Source organism: Canis lupus, chromosome X, assembly GCF_048164855.1.
Source record: "Canis lupus baileyi chromosome X, mCanLup2.hap1, whole genome shotgun sequence".
Taxonomy (NCBI): domain Eukaryota; kingdom Metazoa; phylum Chordata; class Mammalia; order Carnivora; family Canidae; genus Canis; species Canis lupus.
In genome coordinates, this window is record NC_132876.1 from 95,464,913 (window position 1) to 95,492,863 (window position 27,951).

At 34.2% G+C, this 27,951-nt stretch overlaps 1 protein-coding gene and 1 long non-coding RNA gene across 3 annotated transcripts; both read right to left on the reverse strand.

The window, feature by feature from the left end:
• Nucleotides 1–105: 105 nt before the first annotated feature.
• LOC140627675 (uncharacterized) lies at nucleotides 106–27,951 on the reverse strand. 2 transcript variants are annotated; one of them, XR_012026323.1, is made up of 5 exons: nucleotides 27,825–27,951; nucleotides 27,400–27,502; nucleotides 22,544–22,630; nucleotides 994–1,056; nucleotides 106–870 (listed from the first exon to the last, which is right to left on the reverse strand). It is a non-coding gene; the product is annotated as an uncharacterized lncRNA (long non-coding RNA). The 2 variants fall into 2 exon arrangements; XR_012026322.1 differs by having other exon boundaries at nucleotides 106–1,056.
• On the reverse strand, nucleotides 6,676–7,686 carry LOC140627837 (uncharacterized). The gene is made up of 3 exons (XM_072816404.1): nucleotides 7,659–7,686; nucleotides 7,382–7,603; nucleotides 6,676–7,055 (listed from the first exon to the last, which is right to left on the reverse strand). Exons 1-3 carry the CDS (start codon nucleotides 7,684–7,686, stop codon nucleotides 6,676–6,678), a joined length of 630 nt encoding a protein of 209 aa, XP_072672505.1.

Consider the following 27,951-nt stretch of genomic DNA (forward strand, 5'->3'; position numbering starts at 1 on the left):
GCCATGGGGTATACACAGATTAAAAATACACAATTCACATTCTCAAATTTTCAGTATAAGTCATTTTAAAATCTTTTATTTACATGAGATATATGAGAGGATTATATTTTCATTTACTCAAATAGACATAATGGTTCTAAATAATTTCTTTTATTTGAAACAGTGTCTTTAAGAAGGCTTAACATTTTCATTATTTGGAGAAACATCTACCAAGCAATGGGAAAAATCCCTATATACTTAGTTTATAAAGAACAATGATTTTGGAAATTGAAAAGATGTTTGAAATGTACATTATTTCAGAAAAAAGGACAAAATAAAGAACAAATAAAAATCTCTTTAACTCTATGTCAATTTTGGTTTAGTTCTATACTTAGATTAATATACATTTTAATATATTGTGATATATAATTATATATGTGCACACTGGCATTTGATTTTATAAATTGAAAGCTTCTGCTGCCTTCTACAATTTAGATTTATTTTTAGCAACAGTTGAGTGTTTCCTATGTGACAAGCAGAGTTCTAAAAATCAACTTATGTTAAACCAAGGCAATAACTGATTCAAACAGGTCTCCAAAGAAAACAAAAGAAAGTGAAGTCAGCATAATGGAAGCATCTGACATTCCTTATATTTTTCTTCCCCCCCCAAAAAAATAAAACTTCAATATCCATTCAAAATGCCTTTGTGGGAGCTATGGGATTTAATACCACATACCAAGAAACCTGGGAGAAGGCCTGCCTACCTGTGTGTTGGGTAATAGGCAGACAGATCTCAGTCACAGATGTGGAATCTGCAATGACTTATAAACTGGCACCAAACCCTCTCAGCCAAAGTCCAGGAGCCCTTGGGAAAAACTCTTAGACAATCACCTATGGACAAGAAAACCCTTCAAAAATCCAGGTTTCCAGAGGAAAAGTATCAGCACATTGCTAGAGCAAAAACATACAAGTTTGGACACACTGAAGTGGGTAAGAGAAATGGTTTGACTTTACCTGCATCACCCCTTGGTCAGCACAGCTTATGGGCAAGAAAGATCTCTTAGGCCATGGTTTCTCCTGCAGAGGAAAAGGAGAGTGTGTGCATAAGCACCTGGCTTCTGCCCTTGTGCAGGATACTGCCAAAAGAGCTTATTTCTTTTTCACCCTATCCAGAGTACTAAATTGTGAGCCACATAACTGGAGGGTGGAAAGAGGCTGTGAGAGAAGCAGATAGGACTCTCAGAAGGGATTTAAGGTACACAGATCCTACTAAATGCATCACAGACTTCATCAAGGAGCCCATCCATGGACAGGTGGGAATGCCTCACTTGCAGATCTCCCCTACTTCCCCAGCTGGCCCATAGGAACCACAGTGTCCTGTGTACCTTATGCACACCCCACGCCACCCTGTGATTGGCTCTCTGTGCAAGCTCCTGATGTGAGTGCTGAGAACAAGCTTTGACATATGGAAAAGCTGAAAGCTTGCCCAAATCTGCAGGCCAGGGAGGGAGAGACCATAAATGTGAGCTTTAGCTCCACCTTTGAGAAAAAAAGGGAGGCTGTCAGCACTTGGCCTGGAGCCTTGCAGGATACCAAGAAAGCATACAAGTTTAAGAATTCTGACACAATAGGGAGCAAAAAGCATGGAGCAGGTGTACCCATAGAAAGTCTGAGCCCCAGAATCTCTAGAGGGGCTGACAGAAATTATCTCTCTCCCAAAGGCAGATAGTAAAGACTTGAGGAGGTGACAGCTACTGCACATGGAAAGAACCTATCTTCTCCAGCCTGGAATTCAGACAGGGAAGGCTTTAGGTCTCCCATTCCTCTCTTTAAACTCCAGAAACACTTAAAGGGTCCTTTGTACCTGCCCACAAAAAATTGGGGAGCTGTGGGGGGATAACTGAAATACACATTTTGATGTGTACCAAATACACATTTGGTATCAAAAATAGCTGTTTTAAGAAAACTCAGTGAGCTACAAGAAAACACAGATAGACAATGTAAGGAAACCAGGAAAACAATACACAAAAAGAGAAGTTAAGCAAAGAGATAAAAATCACATAAAAGAACCACACAGAAATTCTGGAGCTGAAGAATACAACGAAATAAATGAAAAATGAAACATAGACCATCAAGATCAGGATGAATAAAGCAGAAGAAAGAATCTGTGAATTATAAGAAATTTTGAAACTATCCATGTAGAGGAGAGCAAAGAAAAAAGATCTATGGGATACCATCAAAGGTACCAATTTGAAAATTAATAGAGTTCCAGAAGGAGAAGAGAGGGAAAAGAGGGCAGGAAGATTATTTAAATAAATAATGGCTGAGAACTTGCAAAATGTGGGGAGAGATTTTGAAGCTCTTGCTGACTATAAAGCTCACAGTCAACAACAACAAAAAATCTGCCTAAGGAGATCCTTTCCAAGACATATTATAAATAAAATTGTCCAAAAAAATCACAAGCAAAGAGAGAAATTTAAAAGCAGCAAGAAAAAAAAAGCTTATGACTTACAAGGGAATACCCATAAGGCAATCAGCATATTTCTCAGTAGAAATTTTATAGGTCAGGAGAGAGTAGAATGGTATATCCAAAGTGCTGAAAGAAAAAAGCAGCCAGCCAAGAGTACTTTACTGTTAAAACTGTCCTTCAGAAATGAAGGTGAATAAAGACCTTCCCAGACAAACAAAAATTGAAGGAATTCATCACCACTAAACCCACTGTACAAAAAATGCTGAGAGTTCTCCAAGCTGAAATGACAGGATGCAAGTTAGTAATATGAAAATATGAAAAATTTTAACACATGGGTAAAAGCAAGAATATGGTTAAATTCAGAATACTTTAACACCATAACATGGTGGAGTATTAACTACTTAAGTCTTATATAAGGCTAAAGAACAAGAGTCTTCTTTTTTAAGAACAAAAGTCTTAAAAGGTAAACTGTAACATCAAAGACATAAAAGAAACATTGTAGAAATAGAAAAACAATCCTAAAATTTATATGCAACCACAAAAGACCTGTAATAGTCAAATCAATCATGAAAAAGAACAACAAAGCTAGAGGCATCACACTCCCTGATTTCAAACTATATTACAAAGCTACAGTAATCAAAACGGTTTGGTACCATCATAAAAATAGACATGCAGACCAATGGAACAGAAGACAGGGGCTACATTTAAACTTCCACATATATGGCTAACTTATTATTTAACAAGAGAGCCAAGAATACTCAATGGAGAAAGGATAATCTCTTCAACAAATGGCACTGGGGAAAAATGCTAACTGTATGCCAAAAAAATGGAATTGGATCCCATCTTACACCACTCACAAAAATTAATTCAAAATGGATTAAAGACTTAAGATTTATGACCACATACCTTAAAACACCTAGGAAAAAACACAGAAAGGAAGCCCTTTGACATTGGTCTTTACAATAATTTTTTGAATCTGAAATCAAAAGCACAAACAGCAGAAAGCACAAACCAACAAATGGGACTATATCAAACTCAAATGCTTCTGCACAGCAAAAGAAGCAATCAGCAAAATGAAAAAGCAACCTACGGAATGAGAGAAAATATGTGTAAATCATATATCAGATAAGGGGTTAATATCCACAATATATGAAGAATTCATACAGCTCAGTAACAACAACAAAATGAACAATTTGATTAAAAAGTGGGTGGAGGGACTAAAAAGACATTTCTCCAAAGAACAAATGGCCAATAGGTACATGAAAAGATGATCAACATCACTAATCATCAGGGAAATGCAAATGAAAGCCACAATTAGATATTAACTCACACCTATTAGAATGTCTATCATCAAGAATACAAGAGATAACAAGTGTTGATGAAGATGTGCAGAAAAGAGAATCCTTGTACACTGTTGGCTCAGCTACTATAGAAAACAATATGGAGGTTCCTCAAAAAATTAAAAATAGGTCAACTAAATCATCTAGCAATTCCACATCTTAGAATATACTCAAAGGAAATGAAAACAAGATATCAAGGGGATATATGCATTACCATGTTTATTGCAGCATTATTCCCAATAGCCAAAGATATGGAGAAAACTTAAGTGCCTATTAACAGATGAATGGGTAAAGAAGTTATATATATACATATATATGTGTATATATATAAATTATTAATATAAATTTTATATATATAATAAAATGTTATTCAGCTATGAGGAAGTAGTAAGCCCTGTCATTTGTGAGATGGATGGACCTTGAAGACATAATCAGACAGAGAAAGTGAGATAAATCAGACAGAGAAAGACGAATGCAGTACGGTATCACTTGTATGTGGAATCTAAGAAAAAGGCAACTTCATAAAACCAATAAAATGGTGGTTGCCAGGGCCTGGAGGATTGAGAGAGATATTGTTTGAATGTTACAAATTTGTAACTAGCAAATAAATAAGTCCTGGTGATCTAATGCACAGTATGGTGATTATTGACAACATTATATAATAAACACATCAAACTTGCTAAGAGACTAGATCTTATTTATATCTAGCACAAAAAAACCCCAAAGGATAATTATGTAACATGATAAGGTGGTAGCTAATTCTATAACTGCAATCATATTTCAAAATATAAATGTGTCAAATTAACACATTGTATGCCTTAAACTACACATTGTTATATGCCAAATATATTTCAATAAACAAAAAATAAATGGGTTGAGTAAAGTGTAGTTTTTGTAGGCTATTGAAGTTTAGTTGTTAACAGTATAAACAAGACTTGTATCTTTAAAATGTTTTATGTAATCCTCCGGGTAACCACAAAGTAAAAATCTATAGTAGGTTCACAAAAGACAAAGTGGAGGGAATCAAAGTATACCAATACAGAAAATCATCAAATCACAAAGGAACATGGCAAAAGAGAAAAACATGGACAAGAGAACTACTAAACAACCAGAAAACAACAAGATGGTATTAGCAAGTTCTTATCTACCAATAATTACTTTAAATATAAATAGACTGAATTCTACCATCAAAAGACATAAAATAGCTGGATGAAAAAAACACAAGACCCAACTATATGCTATCTACCAGAAACTCACTTCAGCTTTAATGACACATATAAGTTTAAAGAAAAGGGATAGAAAAAGATATTACAAGAAAATAGAAACCAAAGAGGGCAGGGCAAATTATACTTACATCAGTCAAAATACACTTTAAGCCAAAAGCAGTAACAAGAAACAAAGAAGGTAATTATATAATGATAAAGAGGTCAATTTATCGAGAGGATGTAACAATTGTGAATTTATATGCACCCAACAGAGGAGCATCAAAATATATTAAGCAAATATTAACAGTTATGAAGAAAGAAATAGATAATGATATAATACTAGTAGGGGGCTTCAAAACTCCACATTCAGCAATGAATAGGTCATCCAGACAGAAAATTAATAAGCAGACATTGAACTTGAACTATACTCTAAGTAAAACTAACAGATATAATATAGAACATTCCATACAACAGCAGCAGGATACACCTCTTCTCAAGTCCACATGGAACATTTTCAAGGATAGATCATATGATAGGTCAGAAAACAAGTCTTAATAAATTTAAGAAGAAAAAAAAAATAAATTTAAGAAGATTGAAGTAATATTAAATTTTTATTTTTTGGTTTTGGGCAAACTAGTTAGTGTTCTGTAGTTGCTTAGCACACACTTAAATGGTATTTTTGGGAGAGAGGAAAGGGGAGGTTCCTGTAGATTCCAAGGAAATATCAGAAAGGCAAAATATGGCCAGAATTATCCATTTATTTTTTTTTGGATTTACTGGGCAAAGAGCACTTTTCTTACATAAGCATCTGATCTCAGGTTTTTCGTACTGAGAACATTGAGATTTCAGTTTGAAGACACTCTGAAATCCTAAGAGTAGTATACTCCTACCATCCTCTAATAGCTAGCTTGTTTGTACAGGCAGAAGGATTTACCTCTCCATTTTAGATGGCTAGATGTTTGTGGAAGGTCTTAGAATTGTTTGCCTCATTTACTGGGAAAAATCAGATATAGAAAGTGGCCTTTTGGGACACTTTTTTTTTTATTTATTTATTTATTTTTTTTATTGGTGTTCAATTTACTAACATACAGAATAACACCCAGTGCCCGTCACCCATTCACTCCCACCCCCCGCCCTCCTCCCCTTCTACCACCCCTAGTTCGTTTCCTTTTGGGACACTTTTATTTGGAAAATACAACACTAGTGCAGAAGTCAGGTCTTAACACATTTAACATTTGCTTGCCAAAAGCAGTGTCATAAAGTCAAGAAAGGTTAAACAAGTTTACTTTTTTCCCCTCACAAGGACATAAAAATAATGGTATGAGAACTTCACAGGAAATTTTAAAAAGGTAACACATTTTTTTCTTTTAATAGTCATTGGGTTTTTCTTTGTTTGTTTCCTTGTTTGTTTTTTTGAATGGGGATTTTGGTCCAAAGTTTTGTTTTTAATATCTGCTTCTGCCTCTGCCTCTATCAGATCAGCTTCCTCCACAGCCACCACCTCTCGGTGCTCTACAGCTTGAAGTGTTGTAGGAATCACATGGAGGAGGGTACTTCCTTTCCATAGAAGGGGGAAGCCCTCTTTCTTGTCTGCCATCCTAATCATTACCACTTGAGTAGAGATCACTTCAGCTGCCTGTCTTGCTTTCTGCCATATCCATCATATGAGCTGCTGTAATCATCACAGAGACTGCATCCACCATAAGATGGCAGGGGCCCTCTTGTAGGGGGACATCACATGAGTTACCATAACTCTCATATGAATCTCTGTAGGAACCTCCACTTGGATGATCTGAATAGTTAGAATCAGGACCATAGCCATCTCTATCACTATAGCCTCTTGATGGGTAGTCATCATGTGAACTAGAATGACCAGAGTCACAGTAAATATAATCTCTTGGTGGTGGTGCTTAATCTTTTGTATCAGGAGAACTTGGGTAATCTGTGCTTGAAATACTGTCTTTAGTAGAATGCCCATCATCTCTTGGGGACTAATAAACATCTCTACAAGAGGGCAGGGGTTCCCTTCAAGGTGTGTCTCCATAACTATCTCTTCCATATTGCACCAGAGCCCTTCCTTCCATTCCACTGCTGCTGTGAACTGGTCCTGAAGAGGCAAATCTTTAGGAGGAAGACAGCCACTTTGTGGTGGTGGTCCCCTTTTTTATTGGAATTGGTCCCCTGGAATAATTTATGTTAAAATTTATAGAATAGCCACCATTATCCATGTGTCCCCTGCTTGAAAGAGGTCCCCCTGATTCCTCCCCTTCCTCCTCCTCCACCTCTGAGACCTCTTGGACGGCCTCTGCTTTTTGGAGGTAGAGGTGGTTCACATCTATCACTTTCAAATGATGGTTTAGTGGTTTGTTCTACCTTGATGGCTTTTCGGTCTAAGGACTTTCCATTCACATCTCTGGCTGCATCCTTAGCATCTGCTGGGCTTTCAAATGTGACAAAAGCAAATTCTCTTGATTTGTTGGTTTCATGATCTTTCATCAATATAACTTCTACTATTTTTCCATATTTGTCAAATACTGTTTCAAGGCATTTCTCAATTGTTTTTGTATTGAGGCCAACAATGAAGAGCTTTCCTGGGTGATCTGCTTCAACTATTTTTATACCCTGATAAGTGGTGATGACGGTTTTAAGCTCTTATGAACTTACCGGCAGGGGCTTCATAGCAGCTCAGCATGACAGAGAGCTGCTGTTCCAAGAACAGAACAGGGAGGCCATTAATGCTATTGTACAACAAGGGTGAACCTCATATCAAATTTTAATTTAATAAACTGACTACCTATTTGACTTTATGACATTGGTTTCAATAAGCAAAAGTTAAATGTCTTAAGACTTGACTTGTGTACTAGTGTTGCAATTTTCCAAGTAAAAGATGAAAACTCTCCTGTAACAGCATAGAAAAGTTCTGTTACATCAGAGGAGAAACCAAAAACATTTTGGCTCCAAATACAATACTGAACTTCATAGTTTTACTATACTTTATTTGATCAACAGGATATATGTGAGTATGCAAAATTCCATTAACTATGCTTACTCAATACTTATATCCATATTTCAAAGGAGAAATAACACTAATTTTACTGTTTTTGAAATAAATATAGAAAGAACTAAGCATATTTTTTATTGCAATATTCCTTTAAAAGTTAAATTTGTTAGGGTCTAGGTATAAAGATAACTACTTAATGTCACACTATCATTTTCTCATATGTACTGTAACATATAGATATAGATTATAGATGGAATGGCCAAAATACTCTTCAAAAATCATTGATTTTTATGCAGAAAAAAGTATGTTCAAACCTCAAACAAAATACTGGAAATGAAAATGGTCTGTCATATTATGGCAGCATTTGGTCATGTAAAGATATCAAGCTTTTCCTATTTATCAAGGTACCCAACACTTTTAGATAAATTTATTTTATATAAGTCAGTCAATGAGTAAATATTTCTCATAAGCCCTGTGGCATTTTTTCTTGTGGGTGAGGTTATGGCTTAATAAATAATTATATAAATTGCATTCTTTCAGGGTATTCAGGGCATAATTGGGGAGATTAGTTGGTATTCCATTGCTCAGGAAAGATATTTTTCTTTATTTTAAAAATGTAATATATGAAATGTACTATAATAACCAACAGCCAAGATGGCATCCAGTACTCCACATTTTAGATATTTATGCTCTTGTGTAGTTTCCTCCCCTATTCAATAGGTGTCTGATGGTGTATGACTTCAAAAGCTAGGTCATAAGAGGTATTATAGTTTCTACCTTGCTTTCTCTTCAATCACTTCTTCTGGGAGAAGCCAGCTGACACATGGTAATAAAACAAAACAAAACAAAACAAAACAACAAAAAAAAATGAAGCAGCCCATGTAGGCCCAGCAAGAAGAATTCAGTAAGAAAGAACTGAGTCCTCCTTCCAAAATACAGCACTAAGCATGTGAGTGAGGCACCATAGATGCAGATTTTCTAGCTCTAGTCAATTCTTAAGATGTTGGCAGCCCTGGCTGACATGTGACCGAACATCATGAGATACCCTAAGCCAGATCCACCTGCTAAGTTGGTCTTGAATTTCTGCCCAGCTAAGGTCTGAGACAATGTGCATCAAAGATAAATAATATACCATAAAGAAGAATACATGTAACATATATGTTATTATAAAACTTAATAAATACCGTGATACCACCACCACCACCACCCAAATTTATAAAATCTGATATTATTAAATGGTTGCATCCATTTCTACTTGTTTGCCCCTATGTTAGTATAGGACTTTTAAATGACTACTGATTGGTATTATCTCATTTTCTAGCAGAATATGTGTCCCTCTCCAGCTTTTGTTTTCTCTTTTAAGAATAACTTGACTATTTCTTTTGCCATTTCCTATATAGTTTGTTTTCAATTACCACAGCTCAGGGTCTCAGAATCCATGAAAGGCAATTAAGATATTTGTTTGAATTGCATTTCAGACAATTGGGTATTTGACACTGAATCTTCCTATCCCTTATTTCTATTTGTTTAGCTCTTTCAGTAAATTTCATAATATTCCTCATACATGTTTCACATAAGTTTTGTTTTGTTTTTTTCCTCAGGCACCCTACATAGCCATAAAATTCGCTCTTCATTAGCTTATTTCATTTAAATTTAATTCCTAATTTTCATTGGCTTAATTGCCCCAAAAGTAGGAACATAAATATCATTATTTAATTTTTAAAAAAAAACAAAAGCATTTATTCAACATTGTATTTTCTTAGCCAAAACATATTCCATGTGACTCATGCTTATTTTTTTCCATAGATGAGCTTAAAATAATGTAATTTATGACATTCCTGATACATTGCTAAATATGATGGTAAAAATGTAGTAATAAAACTACATAAGCTAAATCAGAAGGAATCTGTAAAACTAATATGTAAAACATAATACAAAAAAACAGCATTTCACTGAATATGTTTTATATGCTTTATCATCTACTTCATATTATGCATTACATTTAGTTATTTACTACTGAAAAGGGAGACAAATACCATTTAGTCAACTTACTGGATATTACCTATAGAATATGCAGAATATTTTACTTAAGGTAAAAAATTGGTTCATTTATATAATAATTGCTCTGTGAAGAGTTAATAGTAGTCAATCTGAATTTCAATTCTATTTACAGACCAACCATGAATCTGTGGACCAGAGTACACATGAAACATTGTCTCATAAACTTTAAATTCGTGATAAAAGATTTTTAACACAATAAATATTGTGAAATTAACAAGAAGCTAAAGTGATTTCCTAAGACAAACTAGCTATGAAATCTAAACAAAAGATTCCTTAGTTTTTTACCTTTGAGTAATAGCTTTATAAAGATTCATTAAATAAATCCAAAGGTAAGTTTAATAAACTGCATTTTCCCCCATTATTTTTTTTCCTGAAAGAGAATGTGTGTGCATGTGGGTATGCACTGTGCAAGGAGGTTTGGGGAGAGGGAGAGAGAATCTTAAGTAGGCTCCATGAGCACAGAGCCTGATGTGGGGCTCAATCTCACAACCCTGAGATCATGACCTGAGCCAAAATCAAGAGTCCAATGCTTAACTGACTGAGCCACCCAGGTGCCCCTCCCCAATTCTTCAAGCCAGTCATTCTTGAAAAATAATCTAGCAGAACCTCTCTTTTAATATCACAATAAAGGCTGAAGTTGGTACCAGAGTCTTCATTCTGAATCAGTCTGGGAGTGATCAAGAGACATTTCCTTTCCAGAATCCTCATAAGTGAATTTAAACACGTATGTGTGAGCACTATCTTTTCTTTCAGTTCTGCAATCTTTTCCTGTAGAGAGAACAATTGTGATTCTCCAACTCAGGTGTACTTACTATGGCTATTGTTTTTAAGAGCTAGGATACTAGAAGGAAGGTAGAAGTAACCTCTCAAAGCAATCAAGGAAGCATTGATGAATAAAAATGGGAACCAATGGGAAAGAATATAGGTCCTGGCTCTGAGTGAATTTTCAATGTCTTTGGGAAAGGAAAAATAATTTTCCCTCTACTCTTCTAGGTTCTTGGCTGATATCCTCCTGTAATAAAAAGATTAACAAGAGAAAAACAAAAAGTTTAATAGCATGTATACCTCATGTATGTATACATGGTAGAGACCCAGAAAAACTGAGTAATTTGTCTGAATCACCCAAGTCACATCTTAAATCTCATCTCCAGCTAAAAACAAAAGATGTTGTTTAAATTTAATTCCTAATTTTAAACTGGGGAGTCAGTTATGAGAGGTTACAAGGAAAAGGACAGTAAATAAGAGTAAGGTTGTTATGTAGATTTAAGTCACTGCCTTCTGAATCAGAGTTTCTGGAGATTTAGAGTCAACTTTCTCTTCTTGATACAGAGAAAGAGTAACCCTTACAAATGGAGATTTCTCTATAAATGTAAATATTTCTTACAAAAGAGTAAGTTCTACTCAGTTTTCAGAGCTTCACCTGTGTCTGCTGTTTCTTAAAAATAACTAGCTTAAAATAATCAATATGCCAAAGAGGAATATTTTGGGATGGTATATTTTGCTTTCTTTCAGTCCAATGTAAGGGAGTTTCCCAAAGAGGGCTATCCCTTATTCTTCCTGGAATGCAGCCAAGGTTTTGGCTCCCCAGACCCCAGTCCTGCAGGACCCAGTGGGTATCTCACTACCATCTGCTTTGTCCTGCCCCATGGAAGTTATAAAATAAAGTTTGACAATTACTTTGTTAGTCTCACAATCACAAAAATCACCCTGTTGCAACTTAGCATAGCCCCAAAAATAGTCTCTTAATAGCTGAAGGGCTACATTTTTATGTTTTTACATTTATTTTTTCCTTATGACTGAAGTAGAGAAATGAAACTGTAAGCTCTCTTACTGCTGGGGTGTCTAATTGAGAAGAGCCTCTTGTAATCTGAAATATTTTTCTATCTCCAAGGAGTATTAATGAATTAGGTTATATAGTCTCCAAAATTGATGGAGCTTTATTTTAATGGGTTTATGGAGATTTATAAATGTATCTATATCTAGCATTTCTAAAAGTGTACAGAAAATAAAGAAGCTGAAACTTTAAACATGCTAGCTTTTTAAGAGGAAAACATTTTTCTTTTTAAGATTTTATTTATTTATTTGGCAGAGAGAGAGAGAGAGAGCGCGAGCACAGAAGTAGGCAGAGTGGCAGGCAGAGAAAGGAGAAGCAGGCTCCTCACTGAGCAGAAAGCCCAACACAGGGCTTGATTCAGGACCCTGGGACCATGACCTGAGCCAAAGGCAGACCTTTAACCAACTGAGCCACCCAGGCACCCCAAAAATATTTTTTACAGAAACTGTGAGCATGTTTAGGTAAGAATCCAAGTTCACATTTTCAAAGTGAATCTCTGAACAAATGAGGCTGGTTTCAAAACAGTGTTATGACTTTTCTCAAATTTTTATAAGTATTAAGTATAATTTAATCAATGTATTATATTTTTATTATATTAAGTTTGTTTTTTCATGAAGAGACTAATAATTCTGAAATTCACAAACTTTTTATATTGGCTTATTGTTCAGGCGGTAAATTTTTTCTATACATTGATTAGGATTGTGAAAAATTTAAAACTATATTCATAATTCTGACAAAGTTCTTAGACAATAATAATTTAATGTAAAGTAATATGGACGTGTGTACATAACTTCCTAAGATTCTTATATGGATTCTGAGTTTTGCTCATCTGTTAATTGTTTTGTATGATAGGTGTTTACCTTGTGAAAAAGAAGTTAAATTGGTTAAGAGATATAGTTACTGTGGGTAACTGAAACTCTATTAAATTAATAATAGTAGAAAAGCACGGATGTGTGTGCAAGGTAATGGGATGTGTTTTATCCAAAAAAAAAAAAAAAAAAAAAAAGAAGGAAAGAAAGAAAGAAGTTGGTAAAGTAAGGTGTCTATTTCAAAAGACAAATCCTGGATAGAGAAAGTAGTGGAATTTTTGCAGTAAGGAAATTCAGTCTTTTAGTTTATATAATTGCAAATAATGGAACTCAAAAGAAAAATTGACATGTATTAACATTTTGACAAATTTTGCTCAATGTTGATGAGCTTATTCACAAGATAATTTATAAAGAAGAAGCTGTGAATCTTTTAGTTGGTTTTCTCTTTGTTAAAATGACAATTCATCTTACAGGTTTAAGTCTTAACAAGGAGGAATGAAAAGGTTACTCTTTGTGTAATCTGCTTAGAGAGCAGAATTCAGTATTTCACTCAAAAAATTTTCAGTGCTTTGTGTTGACTCTATCGAGTTCTAGAACAGCAGTCAGCAATCTTTTTTTTTTTCTGTTAAATGCCATCTGTTAAATATCTTAGGCTTTGAGGACTATAAGGACTATAAGATCTGTCACAAGTACTCTGTCACTACAGTGGAAAAGCAGCCATAGACAATATATGGAAAGGGGGACATTTGCCACCATAAAATGTGTTTCTTTGGCATGTGGATTATTTTAGGTTGATTATAGCGAGGGAGAGAGATATAGAGAGAAAGATGAGGGGGTAGAAGGAGAGGGAGAGAGAGAATCTCAAGCAGGCTCCATGCCCAGGGCAGAGCCTGACATGTGGCTCGATCTCATAACCCTGAGAGCATAACCTATGCCGAAATCAAGAATTGGATGCTTAACGAACTGAGTCACTCAGGTGCCCATTAAGTTGATTATTGTTAAGAAACAGAAGACTCAAGAAGTTTTTCTTTTTTGTCTCTCCACTAACTGCCTAAAAGAATTTAGATAGAGGACCTGCTCCAGGACAGAGCTATCACCATAGATAATGACAGTATAATATGAATTAGGTGTGGTAGACAGGGAGAAACATAGCAAAGCATGTTTGCTAAAATTCCTCTCTGTGTCCCAATGTTTCTGTACAGCCCAGCAAACATTTGTTTACTAAACATTTACTCTTTTTCATTTTCTTTTGAATTATCTGCCTTCCTTTTGAATTCCCAGGCTCCTACCCCCTTCTCCTTAGCTCTGGATGGTGCATAAGTCTCAATTGCCTGACAGCTCCTGGGCCTTATATTCTTCCACAGTTCCCCTATGTACAGAATTAAATTAGGTGTGTCAATCTATCTCATGTTAATTTAATTATTATACCAGCCAAAAGAATCTTGAAAGATAGAGAAAAATTTTTCCTCCCCAAGGGTATAAAGAATTAAGTGAAAAAAATTAAAAATTAAGTGTAGTTGTGTTCAATAATATTTATGAATATTGAAATTTCATATCCCACAAAATGTTGTCCCTAATTTAAATTTTATCAAACATTTGAAAATACAGAACTGCTTTTAGCTTATGAACTGTACCCATGAACTCATGACTAGGCCTATGGGCCATCAGTTGTTAACCTCTGTTATAGATTATTAAAAACTAAAAGAAAAAAAAGAGTCTTCATTTTTAAAGAGCTGAAATTCTTACAACCATTTGTCACCTTCTTCTAGTTTATTTTAAAACATTATATTGACACTTGAATTAAATAGATAAGCAAATATTGTTTCTCAAGTGTCCATCATCTTATCTTTTTTTTTTTAAGATTTTATTTATTTATTCATGAGAGACACAGAGAGAAAGAGAGAGGCAGAGACACAGGCAGAGGGAGAAGCAGGCTCCATGCAGGGAGCCTGATGTGGGACTCGATCCCAGGACTCCAGGATCATGCCCTGAGCTGAAGGCGGCGCTAAACTCCTGAGCCACCAAGGCTGCCCTCATCTTATCTTAATCAAGTACCTAAATCTCCTTTGGTAACTGTTTTGATTTTGTCTTCCTTAGACCAGACCCTTAATTAAAAAAATTAAGATATCTTTACACATGAAAGTATCTTTGAAATTTCCCAGCAGGCCCTAGAAAATCACGAAGAATTCTTCTTTCTCCTAATTAACAACAAGAAAAAAGATACTATAAAAATTAAGATTATTTGGCTCAATTTATTTATTAATTAGCTCAATATATTTTTAGCAAGTAACCTCATAGCGTCTGGGTTCTAATCAAATAGTAAATAGCAAATGTAAACACAAGTACAATAATAAGATGAATAAAATAAGAGATGAATAAAAAGAATAATTTAAAAAATAAGGAAACTCAACCTTACCTGAGTTAATTTTGCACATAAAATGACTTTAATATAAAAGTTTAAGAGATTTTACACTTCACAGCAAGGTCATGGGATTTGTCAATGTGCTCATTATTTATAATATTCAGTTATTATCCTCAAATGGCAATCAATTAGAATCTCATGAAATAGTATTGGGTTGTACTCCCTAATAGCTCACTTCCATTTTAATACTCTTGATTACTGTTATAAATTAACAACAGCCATTTATTCTCATCTATAGGTGAACTTTACTCTGATTTTTACTTGAAGACTCTAAGGATAGAACTCCTGTATTCAATAAAGAAGGTCAGTCAGTCTCTGTGACTCAAGGAAAGGACTACCAAATATCTTAATTATTGATATGTGAAAGAAAAGACTCTTGACTAAAGATTGCCAAGCTTATATCACTTAGAAATCTTTCTAACAGTACTGGAGGGCTGAATTAGGCTTCCTAAGATTATTTCAGAACAAGATGATTTCATTGGAGGCAGACTGCTGATCCATGGTCCAAGGAAACAAGAATTAATTACTTGGACTGAAAAAAACTTATGAGAAAATGTTAATAGTGTTTATTTGTTTGGAGTATTGTTGATGTTGTTTTAATATTCTACTGATGAATATACAAGGAATCACTTTTTCTTCCTTGTAGATCTCTTACCCTCAATTTAAAGTTTTTTATTTTTTTATAAATAGAAATGAAGCATTTTAAAAGGGAATATAATTCTCAATAAAGTTTTATAATTCAGAAACAAATATTTTTAGAGTTTCCTTATTTTTGTGGTAAAGTTATTTTCATTATTTCAATAAGGATATGTCTCCATTTTACCTCAAATTGTAAAAGTTGATTGTTCAACCAAAGACATTCTGTGGTGTTACATTTAGGAATGAATCACTTTTCATCAGGTACAACAAGCTCACCATTAAAGAACAAAGGCACTGCTGCCTACAGAACCTTCATAAGAGACTGGCTTGGTACCTAGCTTACAAGGCTTCAGCCTCACAAGTGATAAAGTAACTTCCTGACAGGCCAAAAACCTTAGCATATTTTGGGGAACTTGAGGAAAGGGGAATTTACTAATTCTATGGATACAACAGTAAAATCTATGGGAGAAATTTTCCTGGCCTTAACTTCCTAGCCTAGACTTTACAGAATCTTTTAAATGGTTCTATCTTGGATTCTTTAACAAACTTTACAAACAAAAGGTCAGTATCTGTTAAATGCTACATGATCAAGAAAGCTTATGGGGTTATTTAACACCTCTTATTGCATTTGTGAAAATAAATAATCTAAACTATAATAAAGCCGACCTTTTTTTCCTGATCGATATTTAGAGATTATTTATGGCCCAAACAGGGAATGCTATGGACTGAATGATTGTGTCCTCCTAAAATTCATATGTTGAAACCCTAATCCCCAAAGTAATGGTATTTGGAGATGAGACCCATGGATCACAATTAGGTCATGAAGGTGGAGCACTCATGAATAGAATTAGGGCCTTTATAAGAAGAAACATGAGGGATATAATCTCTCTGCTTTTGCGACATGAAGGCACAGCAAGAAGACGGCCAACTGCAAACCAGGAAAGGGTCCTCATGAGAACCCATTCATGCTGACACCTTGATGTCGGTCTTCCAGACCTTCATAATTGTGAGAAATAAATGTTTTAGCTACCTAGTATTTTATTTGCTATACTGGCCTGACCTAAGACAGGGAGATTCTTAAGAAAATTATTAAAACTGGACAAAAAAGGCAGAAAAGGTGGGAGGTGTGTCTTTTCAATGTTATTCTAATATTGTTTAATAAATTCAACCTAGGATTATATAATTTTCTAGGAGAATGTACTTGTGTTTACATTTGCTATTTACTATTTGATTAGAACCCAGACACTATGAGGTTACTTGCTAAAAATACAAGTCTCTCTCTGATAGAAAAGATAATCCTGATGGTTATGGTTTGATTATCCCATAGGACAATAATGAGTTTTGTATCTAACCTAGCAGCCTTACTTTTAAACATTTTAGATATTTTCTTGTTTGACTGTATAAACTCCTTTTCATGAAATATCTTGGAGTCAGTTTTACCATTTTAGTGGTTTTCCTCATTAGTTAATGAGTTCAATAAAATGTTTATTATATTTGTGTAAGTCATTTTTAACTTTTTAAAAGTCATACTTTGACCCATATAAGGTATTCATGCTTATAGAATCTTGAATTTTAATATAAATAGAAGAATTCATAAATAGAAGCCTTCTCATAAGGCTTCAATATCATATAGAAGAAAATAAGACCAAAATTTAGTTTCCTTTTACTCTGAGTTTTTTTTAATTTTCTGATGTAGACTTTAAATTAATTAGATGTGTATCCTATAATAGCAAAGAGGATGACAGACATTCTGAATGCAGATTAAATGGTCTTAATGTCATGAACCAGAAATTTGTCTCTAGAAATAACTGATCCTATTTTCCAATTACTTTCAGAAATGACAGAATAATAGCAAATCTGCCAAAACCAAAATTGTTTTTGGTAGATATTTTCCAAAGGTCATATTGTGAATACTAATGAAGCCAATGCAGCAATTTGTTTAGTTATTTCAACGTATATTTAGTAGCTCACTCAAACCTCACAAGCCCCTGAGAAATGTTGTTGCACAAAAATCAGAATTTCTTCCCCCCACAGGAGCAATACTGAAATTTTCCTTTGGCCAAGGTGGATCACTAAATACACTTGCACTTATAACTTTCTTGTGTAAAGTATGTATACTGTATACCATAAGATGGAACTCTGGGGTCTTTATCAACCATTTGCTATGGCATGTGAACTAATGGCAAATGTGAACTAATTTTCGTAAGAAAAAAGCTGAACTAGTCTACAAGCAAAATTATCTGGAGGTGAGAAAATATGTTGTCATTTCATCTGGGTGAGAATAAGGTCCTTTGCTATCTTAATTTGAATACTCACACAACCCGCCCCAGTGTGTAGTCCTTAAACTGACCAACAATTATCAACATATAACATATACCTTACTGTTATGTTCATTTTCTCTTTTCCTTACTAATGTATAAACTTCATGATACCAGAGATTTTTGTCTGTATTCTCTTTTCCTGCTATAAACCTATCAGTTAATAAAAGTGCCTGGTAATAGTAACTGCTCAATACATATATATTACATAAATTGAATGAAGTAGATGAATGAATGAATGGATGGGACTTACTGAAGTCCATTTAATACTATGATAATATAAGAAAAATGTTTTTTCTTGGAGTGGGAGAGAGAAAGAGGGGGGATAGGAGAGGGAGAGAGAATCTTAATCAGGCTCCATGCCCAGTGCAGAGCACATGTGGAGCCCAATCTCATAACACTGAGATCATGACCTGAGTCAAAATCAAGAGTCTGATGTTTAACTGACTGAGCCACTCAGGCACCCCAATATGAGAAATTTTTAAACAGATCCAAGTATCTCCCATTTGATGTTCCCTTTTATTATATAATGAGATTCATATGTTCTGAATTTAAATTTTTATGTTAGATTCACCTTAGATTTTTATTTTGCTTTAGCAAAGCTTAATGTTTAATAAATGAGAGAAATTGTCATCCTCTGTAATTATTATAGATTACATATTACCATCCTACAAATTCAATAACTTATAAAGTTTTTTCTTTTCATTGTGGTACTTTTCTTGTATATTTTTATAGGTCCTCTCCAATTCCGTTGCTAATCAGACAAAGTATAAATTAAAAATAAATATCACTTACATCTAACCCATGAAAAAACATTTTTAAAACTCTAAAATGATTGTTAAAATATTATTCATATACCTATTCTATCAAAACCCTTCAGAAAACAAAGTAAGTTAATAAGAAATACTTCTTTCTACTTTGTATCAGTGAACAATTATGAATTTTGAATAATTAAATAATTCTTACAAAACTGTTACATACATTTAAGTTAATTATTATAGCAATGAAAGGTTTTTTTTTCTTTTAGGATATGTGCTATAACAGCATTGGTAAGAGAAGTGCAACATTTTATTTTGAGAAAAATATAATCAAAGGCAGGTAGTGTAGAAAAATCATTAAATATATGTAAAAATTACATTCTAACTTCTAGGGGGCTTTGCCTTCTATGTAGTAAGTTCAAATAAAAAATTACCAGCACAAAAGTAAGTTATGAGGTTGTAATAATTCACCATCAATTTACATTGATCAAATATACTCATTTTCCCACAAATGCTAACTAATCAGTGTATAGTTGATTAAATGAAACAAAAGATCTGGCATTGCCTATGAATATATATTTTGTCATCTACAGTACATTTAACATTCTAACTGCTATTTTGAACTGTAAATATAAAAATAAAAATATTATTGGAGTTTTAAATTTAGTTGAAAGTACTATAAAAGAAAAAATTCAAATACTGATAGGTGGTCTAAACACAACATTTATTTGTGTACCAAAATAGTTTTTGTAAGTTAGTCTCTAGAATCAGTAATAATTTTCTCCTTAAGAATGCTACAGATATTTAGTAGGGATTTTCAAGTTACGATGGCAGATAATGACCACTAGTTTTCCCTCCAACCATTGGAATATACATGAAATCTTCCAAAAAGTTGCAAAATTTTAACAGGATTGGAAACTAAGAATCTTTAATCTTCAAGGCTCAAAGAAGTATTTTTATTTACTAAAGCATAAGTAAGCTCATGAGGCAGAATACAGTATAGACAACAGAAATAAGGAGGGACCATAAAAACTTCCAGTCATCTATCTGTTAAATTAATTAACTCTCCCCCTCAAAAAAGATAGGTATATCATCTGTCTTCCCCAATCTGCCCCATTTATGCCTCTCATTTTACAATCAGTACCATTCTGAGTTGAGAGAACTATGAGAATGGTGTCCTTTGGAGCATGTAGTTATTTATCACCTCTGCTGAGAGGTGAAAATAATTTCTAAGACTATCTAGAAACAGATCTCAACCTCATGGGCATACAACCAGGCAGTGAGACCAAGATATGCTTCTTTAGACCAGAAAACTCAAACATTACAAACAGCATTACGTTACAAAAAGAAAACTTACAATTACAAAAGAGCAACAATAAAAACTATTTTGCACCAGGTGCTGCATGGCTGATCAGTTCTCTTTGTTTTGCAAATAAAGAAAATAATTTTAATAGTCATTTCATAGTTATTATAAGAAAGGAGAATTCACTTAGACCTGAAACTGACATAACAACAGCTAAAATTTTATATCTTCTATTTCATAGATGTCACAAATCACAAAAACAACAACAATTAGAAAACAAAATAAAAACCCAATCTTTAGGAGAAAAATGTACCATATGAGTAGAAACTAGTTTTAAGAAACTGATATTACATTCTCAGTAAGAGCGTTTAAATCTATGTGAAAACATAAGACACCATGATCGAAATTGAGTTGATATCAAAGTCAGGAGGAAAGGAATAGAGAGTTCAGTGAGACGAGGCAACATGGCAAAGATTTAATACTGTAGACTGAATTTCAGTTAGTCGAAAACAATGAAGCATAGTGATGGTGTTGCAGAAACTTAATCCATCCTGTGGAGGACAAATGTAGGACACTTTCTCTGAACACAGTATAACAAAAAAAAGGGGAAGACAATCACAAACTACAGGATAAGACATGGGGAAGACAGAATGAGAAAATTTATTTTCCCAAGGAGGAAATCAAAACCAAAGGGTAATGAAAGAAAATCAATAGAAGATATAATTTAAGAAAACATTATACAACTGAAGAAAGTTTTGGCTTATAAGACAAAGTGCTTACCTAGAAAAATACCGTAGCTTATCCTAGTGAATTTGTAAAACATTTCAAGAAAAAATTAATAATTCTAAAATCAAGGAGGCAGAAAATCAGTCTTACTCTAAGGAATAAAAAATGACCTTTGAAACTTCTGCAATAATAAATGCAGAAGAGAGTAGAGTAGAATCCACAGTATTTTGAGAAAGAAAGTAAAAAATATTTATATGCTAGGTGGTTTGTCAGTTATGTTATGTGCAAAGAGCAGAGAAAGTAACTACCCATGTTCTCTTAAAAGAAGCACCTGAAGATATATTCTAGTCAGCACAAATATAGATTAATTGAGTCATAAAATAGTTAATGATAGCTATATGTAGTACCATTATTACAAACGACACTATGTTAGGCACTAAGGACAAAAATTTCACATAGTACTAGAAGGTGATACTCGTACTTACACATTGCTAGAGAGAGAATTAGGAGATATGACCCAGAGACGGAATCAAAAAGGATCCCTGAGAAAGTTTTCATTATGTTGAGAACTAAAGAATGGTAGTGGTAATCAGAGTCATTGGGATGAAGGGTAGGTATTTTCAAATATTCTGCAAAGAAAGTAACCAAGACACGGATATGGAACTGAAAGAAGCCACTGTGGCTACAGAGGAGAGAAGCGGATCATAGTGCCACATGATGCATATGTAGTAGTAGGGACCAGAATATGCATGGCCTTATAGGCCATATTAAAATTTTTGGTCTTTATATGAAAATCATGGGAAAACTATTGACTGATTTAAGGTAAGAGTGTGTGTGTGTGTTTTGTCTGTGTGTGAGGTACATGTTCAAATTTACATGTTTGAAAGTTCACACTGGAATTTAGGGATAGATTAAAAGGGGACAATTTGGATATAGGGAAGCTATCTATGACACCATTTTATTTGGGCACCTCCAGAGATGAAGAATTAGAGTGGTGGTGATGGAGATAGAGAAAGTACCCATCTTAATGATATACCAGACTGAAAACTAGGTTTTTGATGTGTGCAATTGATTGGACATTAATAGTCTTTCATTAAGCTAAAATATTGTAGAAGATGGGGGTTCGGTGTTGGGGAGAATGTTCCATGTACAGGGTGGGGGGAAATTTTAAGTGTGAGTATCCTTTGGGACATTTAAAAGAAAATCTCAGATTTCAAGAAAGCAGTTGAGTCTGGGTTTCTGAGGAGAGTTCTCAGACAGAAATACAAGTCTGAGAGTCATCACAAGTGGGATTTATTAAAAACGTTGAAACTGGATAAGACAGAGAAAAGAGCTCACAAATATACAAGCCTGGTAAAGATGAACTGATACTAAGCCCTGAAAGAAGTTAAAATTAAACTAAGAATAAATATTTTTATAAACATAATTTTTAAAAAGGATTCCTAAGAGAATATATTTAATAAATGACTTTAATAAGATAAGAGTTTTCTTTCTCATTTAAAATAAGTTACATGTGTATGCAATCCAGGACTCAATTGGCACTTCCAAAGTTACCATCATCCTTAGCAAGTAATTTTGATTCTCAAGTTCTCTGGCTCCAAGATTCCTGCTATAGCCCTACTTCATGTCCTTATTCTAAGCAGGAAAAGGAAGAATGTAGAATATCCAGAAGACTTACCTGATTTATGCTTCAACTCTTTGCTCACTCTTGGTTGCAATGTCACTAGGAAATGTAGTTTTGGGCTGAACACATGAAATGTGCTTTCTGTTAGTAAAGAAGAAAATAGACACTTAGGGAGGCAACTGTGGGAAATCACTCTTATACACTATTGTTTATGGTTTATATTATTACAGACTTTCTGAATGAAATTTTGGCAAACTTCATTCAAATATTTAAATTTTATATACTTCTGATGAAGTGTTTTCATTTTTAGGAAGCCATTGTAATTAAACAGATAAATTCTGTCTCACCAAGCAGATTTGGGAAGTTTACAGCTATGGTCATCCTGGTATTTAGATTGGAAACAATCCAAATGTCAAGAAAACCAGTCAAAGTTGTAGGTTCTGGATATCAACTAATTAAGTCTTGAGTGGGGCATGGGATGTAGTTGTGCCCTTTAAGATAAGTGAAACTGGAGTCCCTGGTCCCATTATTTTAATTATAAAGCTTCAGTAATTATATCAAACTTGAATCTTTCTCTTAAGTTTTGATATCTTATACTCTGGTCAGCTTTCCCAAAGTAATCTATTCTTTCACTCTCACTTGTCCAATGCTCTGTAGCCTGGTGCCAATTAAACACTATATATCGATCTAGTCTGTTATCAGTATTGAAAACAAGTAAGCTTTATCATCATCCAATTATATTTAGTTTTGTCATTTGGAGATTTCATGTCATAGTCAGTGAGGAATATGATATTTGGTCCATTCTTCATCTTTCATAAGCCATTTGAAATTTCTTTCTTCCCATATATGGTGGGAAATCACCAGCTATAATCAGGATCTTAATTTTCTATAGGATCTTAATTTTCCTAAACAATTTGGCTTGCATAACAAATATTGAGAAAAGTATAAATTACTCTTCATAAATCATATTTTTTAATTTTTATTTTTATTTATTCGTGAGAGACACACAGAGAGAGGCAGAGACACAGGCAGAGAGAGAAGCAGGCTCCTCACAGGGAGCCTGACGCAGGACTCGATCCCCAGATGGGGATCACACCCTGAGCCAAAAGCAGATGCTCAACCGCTGAACCACCCAGGAATCCCCATAAGAAGATAATTAACAGAAAAAAGAACATTATATACATTATACTCCCTTATTATTAAAATTAACTACTGAATTAAGTTAAAATTACTATATCACCTTTCATTTGTATTATAACTTTCTTGTTAAATTTCATATTAAATTTTCTTTTTATGATTATAACTAAAGATCATGCTTTTATTTACAGACTCAACTTGTTCAAAATAATTATAGTACTATTTTCCCTCTTATGCATCTATCATCAAAGCTTAAACAATGAGAATCTTTTTTAGCTGAATTCATATAATCCTTGCACTATCCCAGTTACCTTTGAAATCTTCCTCATTTGGGGGGAGTCATAATATGTTCCAGGTCACAAGATCAGCTATTGTCTAAGAAGTGCTATTTCTTTTTTACAAAGAAAGAGAAAACCTTTTAGAAAGTAAGTTCTGGGCATTGGGGGCTGTGTATCAGATTTTTGCATATGACTAAGTCGGGTAGATAGGATGAGATTAGTGTTGGTTCAAACTCTAGCTAGAATGAGAAACGTTATTACTTCAAAAAGGCCACAAGCTCACAATATTTCTAGTTTCATGTTATATCTTATTTATTTATTTATTTGAGAGAGAGAGAGCATGAGTAGGGTGAGGGGCAGAGGGAGAAGCAGATTCCCTGCTGAGCAGGGAGCCCAATGTGGGACTCAAATCTGGGATTCCCAGGATCATGGCCTGAGCCAAAGGCAGATATTTAACCAACCGAGCCACCCAGGCACCCCTGGATCTTTTTTTTTTTTTGATGTGAGGTCGAGTTTATCAGTAACACACACACTTAAATTATTAATCTTTCTCTACAGTTTTAAATATGTCCTTTTTTTTACAATTCTTATGCCTCATGGACTTCCATTTTAGAGTTACTTCATTATCTTTCACTATTGGTTACAGTAAGAAAAAGAAATGTTCTCTAATGTGTTTGTTCTTTTAAATCATCTTATTGCTAGGTAGTGAAATATATAGAAATAAAAGTGCATTTTATTTTCATAATATAGAAATGAAGTAAGTTATAGTTAATCAGAGATTGAAGAGATTATTTTTAAAGTAAAATGTTAAAGTGTGTGCCATTAAAATTGTGTTTTGTAACATATATACCAATTTATATTCTAAGTTTAAAAAACTCATTCTATGTAGTTATTTTTAGCAAATAATTAGTGGCACCTTTTTGTGTGCTGTTATGAAGCATAGCATTTGTTATTTTGTAGATCTCAGTAATCCTTGTGCAAATATGAAATGTAAATACATAATTAGCTAATTTATTAATCACTCATTTAAAATACTTATTATGTACTCTATGTCAAACATTCTTCAAGGTCTAGGGATGCAATAATAAACAAGATACTTACATCTTTCTCCTCCTCTAAGTCACAAAAACAGTTGAGAAAACATCCAGTTAAATAAATGATTATAATGTAGCTTGATGAATGTAACAGTAGGAGAAACTACAATTTTATGTAAGCCTATTGCAATGGTACAGTGATGGTCTTCTTGAGGATGCCACATTTAGGTTAAGAAATAGAGAATGAATAGGACTTAGCCAGACAGAGGATGAAGGTTGCATAGTGGAAGCGGTGGCCTTCCAGAGTGAATTTCATCTAATTTTAGGAGTTAGATATTAGGGATGCCTGGGTGGCTCAGCGGTTGAGCATCTGCCTTCAGGCCAGGGTGTGACCCTGGAGTCCTGGGATCAAGCCCCACATCGGGCTCCCTGCATGGAGCCTGCTTCTCTTTCTGCCTGTGTCTCTGCCCCTCTCTCTCTCTGTCTTTCATGAATAAATAAAATCTTTAAAAAAAAAAAAGGAATTAGACATTGTCCAAAGGGCAAAAGTAAGTCATTGAAGGTACTTAGGTAGTAAATAATCAGATTTGCATTTTTAGAAATATTACTTAGCCTGGAAATTTGGAACTGTAAAGGGACAGGGCTAGAAGAAACAGAACAATTAGGAAACTTTCAGAACTGCAGTAAGGGATGATAATGGCTTAGAACAGAGTGGGGCAAATGATGATAGACAGAAGGTATAGAAAATAACCCCTATCCAAATCATAAAAAAAGGCCTGTTGAATTTAATATAAAAATGTTTCCAGAATCTGGTCATTGCTCACCATCTGCCTTGCCACCACCCTGGTACAAGCCAACAACACATCTCAACTCAATTATTGCAATACCCTCTTAACTAGAGTTGCCAGAATTAGCCAATAAAAATTTAACTGGAAACTCTACTTTTAGCTGCTCTCCACCTCTGTCTCTTCTCCCATGTCAGTCTCTTCTCAACATGGCAGCCGAAGTCTGTTATACAAATAAAATCTTGAAAATCTCTAAAAACTCCAACTGGTCACTATGTATTACATATATTTGCGGTGCTGCGTTTAATTTGCTAATATTGGTAGGATCTTTGCATTTATGTTGTTAATAAGTGCTTTAGTCATCAGCTTCTCTTTCTCTTTCTGTCTGCCATGGCCAGGTTTTGCTATTGAGGTTAAAGTTTCATCATTAAGTGAATTAGGGAGTAATCTATTTTTTTCTGTATTCTCTGAAAATGTGTGTATATAATTTAATTTATCCTTTTTTTGCAATTTGGTAGGATTTGGCTGAAAACCACTTAGCCCTTGTTTGTTATTGTTTTACATTTTTCAATACTGATTCAATTTATTTGTGATAAGACAATGTTTTTTGAGTCAGTTTTTATAACAATTATTTTCCAGGAAATTGGCTATTTTCTCTACATTTTCAAGCTCATTGTCATAAAATTCTTCATTGCTTTTTCTTCCTGTAGTCTGAGTTTTATCTTTACTTATTGTTTGTCTCTTTCCTCTTTCATATTGTTTATAAGTGCTGCTGTTCTTAATTTTACTAGTGTTTTTATTTATGTTTTAAAAATAATCAACTTTTATCTTGTTGATTCTATTTGTATTTGCTTTGAATTTTACAAATTTCCTTTTTCTTGAATTTCATCAATTTCTGATCTTATATTATTTCCTAACTTCTATATTTTTTAGTTTATTGTGTTTTCATATACTATTCTGTTTTGTGTTTAAAATTCTCCTGTATTTTCTTATTTGTCAAAATTTCATGTAACTGTGAGACCTAGATGTCCACTTGATTCAGTTTATTTTATTTCATATTATTTTATTTTATTTTGGCAAGAATATTTCATAAGTAGTGTTGTGCAAGTCTCATTGATTGTTTCACGTTATGTATGAATTTCCTGAATAATGAGCTGCTTGCCTAAGTAAAATCTCAAGAGATGAACAAGAAGGATTAAGTATAATTATGTTATTAAGTGTAATTACCAATTTTAATAGATTTTCTACATCTCAGTATTTATTCTTTTTGAACCTCAGATTGTCCTATCTGTGGCTAATGGAAGTCTCTTCACCTTGCCTCCTGTGTCCTTTCTAGTCTGTGAGAGAGTTTAGGTATAGGATTTCAGAAATGACAAGAGAACTAGGCTCACCTTGGATATTTTTTATCACAGCTTGGAATCAGATATATCTTCAAGGAGCTCTGGTAGTTCTTTTCAGTGGAAAATAATATTTGGAAATTTTACCTGGGTGGTAAGTTTGCATTTTCTACCAGGCTATCCCAGTTTTGGGGGCACTTTAGTAGAGACCTAAGAGATATGCATTCGTTTTAAAAAGAAAAAAAAATAGATTCTACCTTTCCCGGCTACTCAGAGAAGAGTCCATATAGCATTGTCCTAGGTTCCTGTCAGAAAGGGAAATGTTCACTATGTCTGTACCTTGTGACTTCTTGAAAATGAAGACGGAGAATGTCCTTAAATTCCTTGCAGCAGAAACGCACTTAGGTGTCACCAACCTTGACTTCCAAATGAAACAGGACATCTACAAAAGAAAAAGTGATGGCATCTACATCATAAATCTGAAGAGAACCTGAGAGAACCTTCTTTTGGCAGTTGTTCATGCCACTGTTGCCACTGAAAGTCCAGCTGATGTCAGTATCCTAACCTTCAGGAATACTGGCCAGTGGGCTGTGCTTTAAGTTGTAGTTGCCAGCAGGGCCATGTCTATTGCTGGCCACTTGGCTCCTAGAAACTTCACTAATCAGATTCAGGCGGCTTTCAGGGAGCTGTGACTTCCAGAAGTTACTATATCCCAGGGCTGACCTCTAGCCTCTTACAGAGGTGTGGTAAGTTAATTTGCCTACCGTTGGTCTGTATTACACAGATTCTCCTTTGGGCTACGTGGACTTGGTCACCTCACACAGCACACACGCCCTCTCAGCAGATCAGACGCAGTGGATTCTGGCCTGGAGATTCTGCGCATGCGCAGCA

Bases quoted from the DNA above. Each gene is read 5' to 3' on its own strand.
- LOC140627837 (XM_072816404.1), bottom strand. From the start codon at position 7,686: ATGCTGAGCTGCTATGAAGCCCCTGCCG. The intron at 7,604-7,658 runs GTAAGTTCATAA...GTATAAAAATAG, and splicing joins CTGCTATGAAGCCCCTGCCG to TTGAAGCAGATCACCCAGGA. The intron at 7,056-7,381 runs GAAAAGCCATCA...GGCTCTGGTGCA, and splicing joins GAATGGAAAGTCCTTAGACC to ATATGGAAGAGATAGTTATG.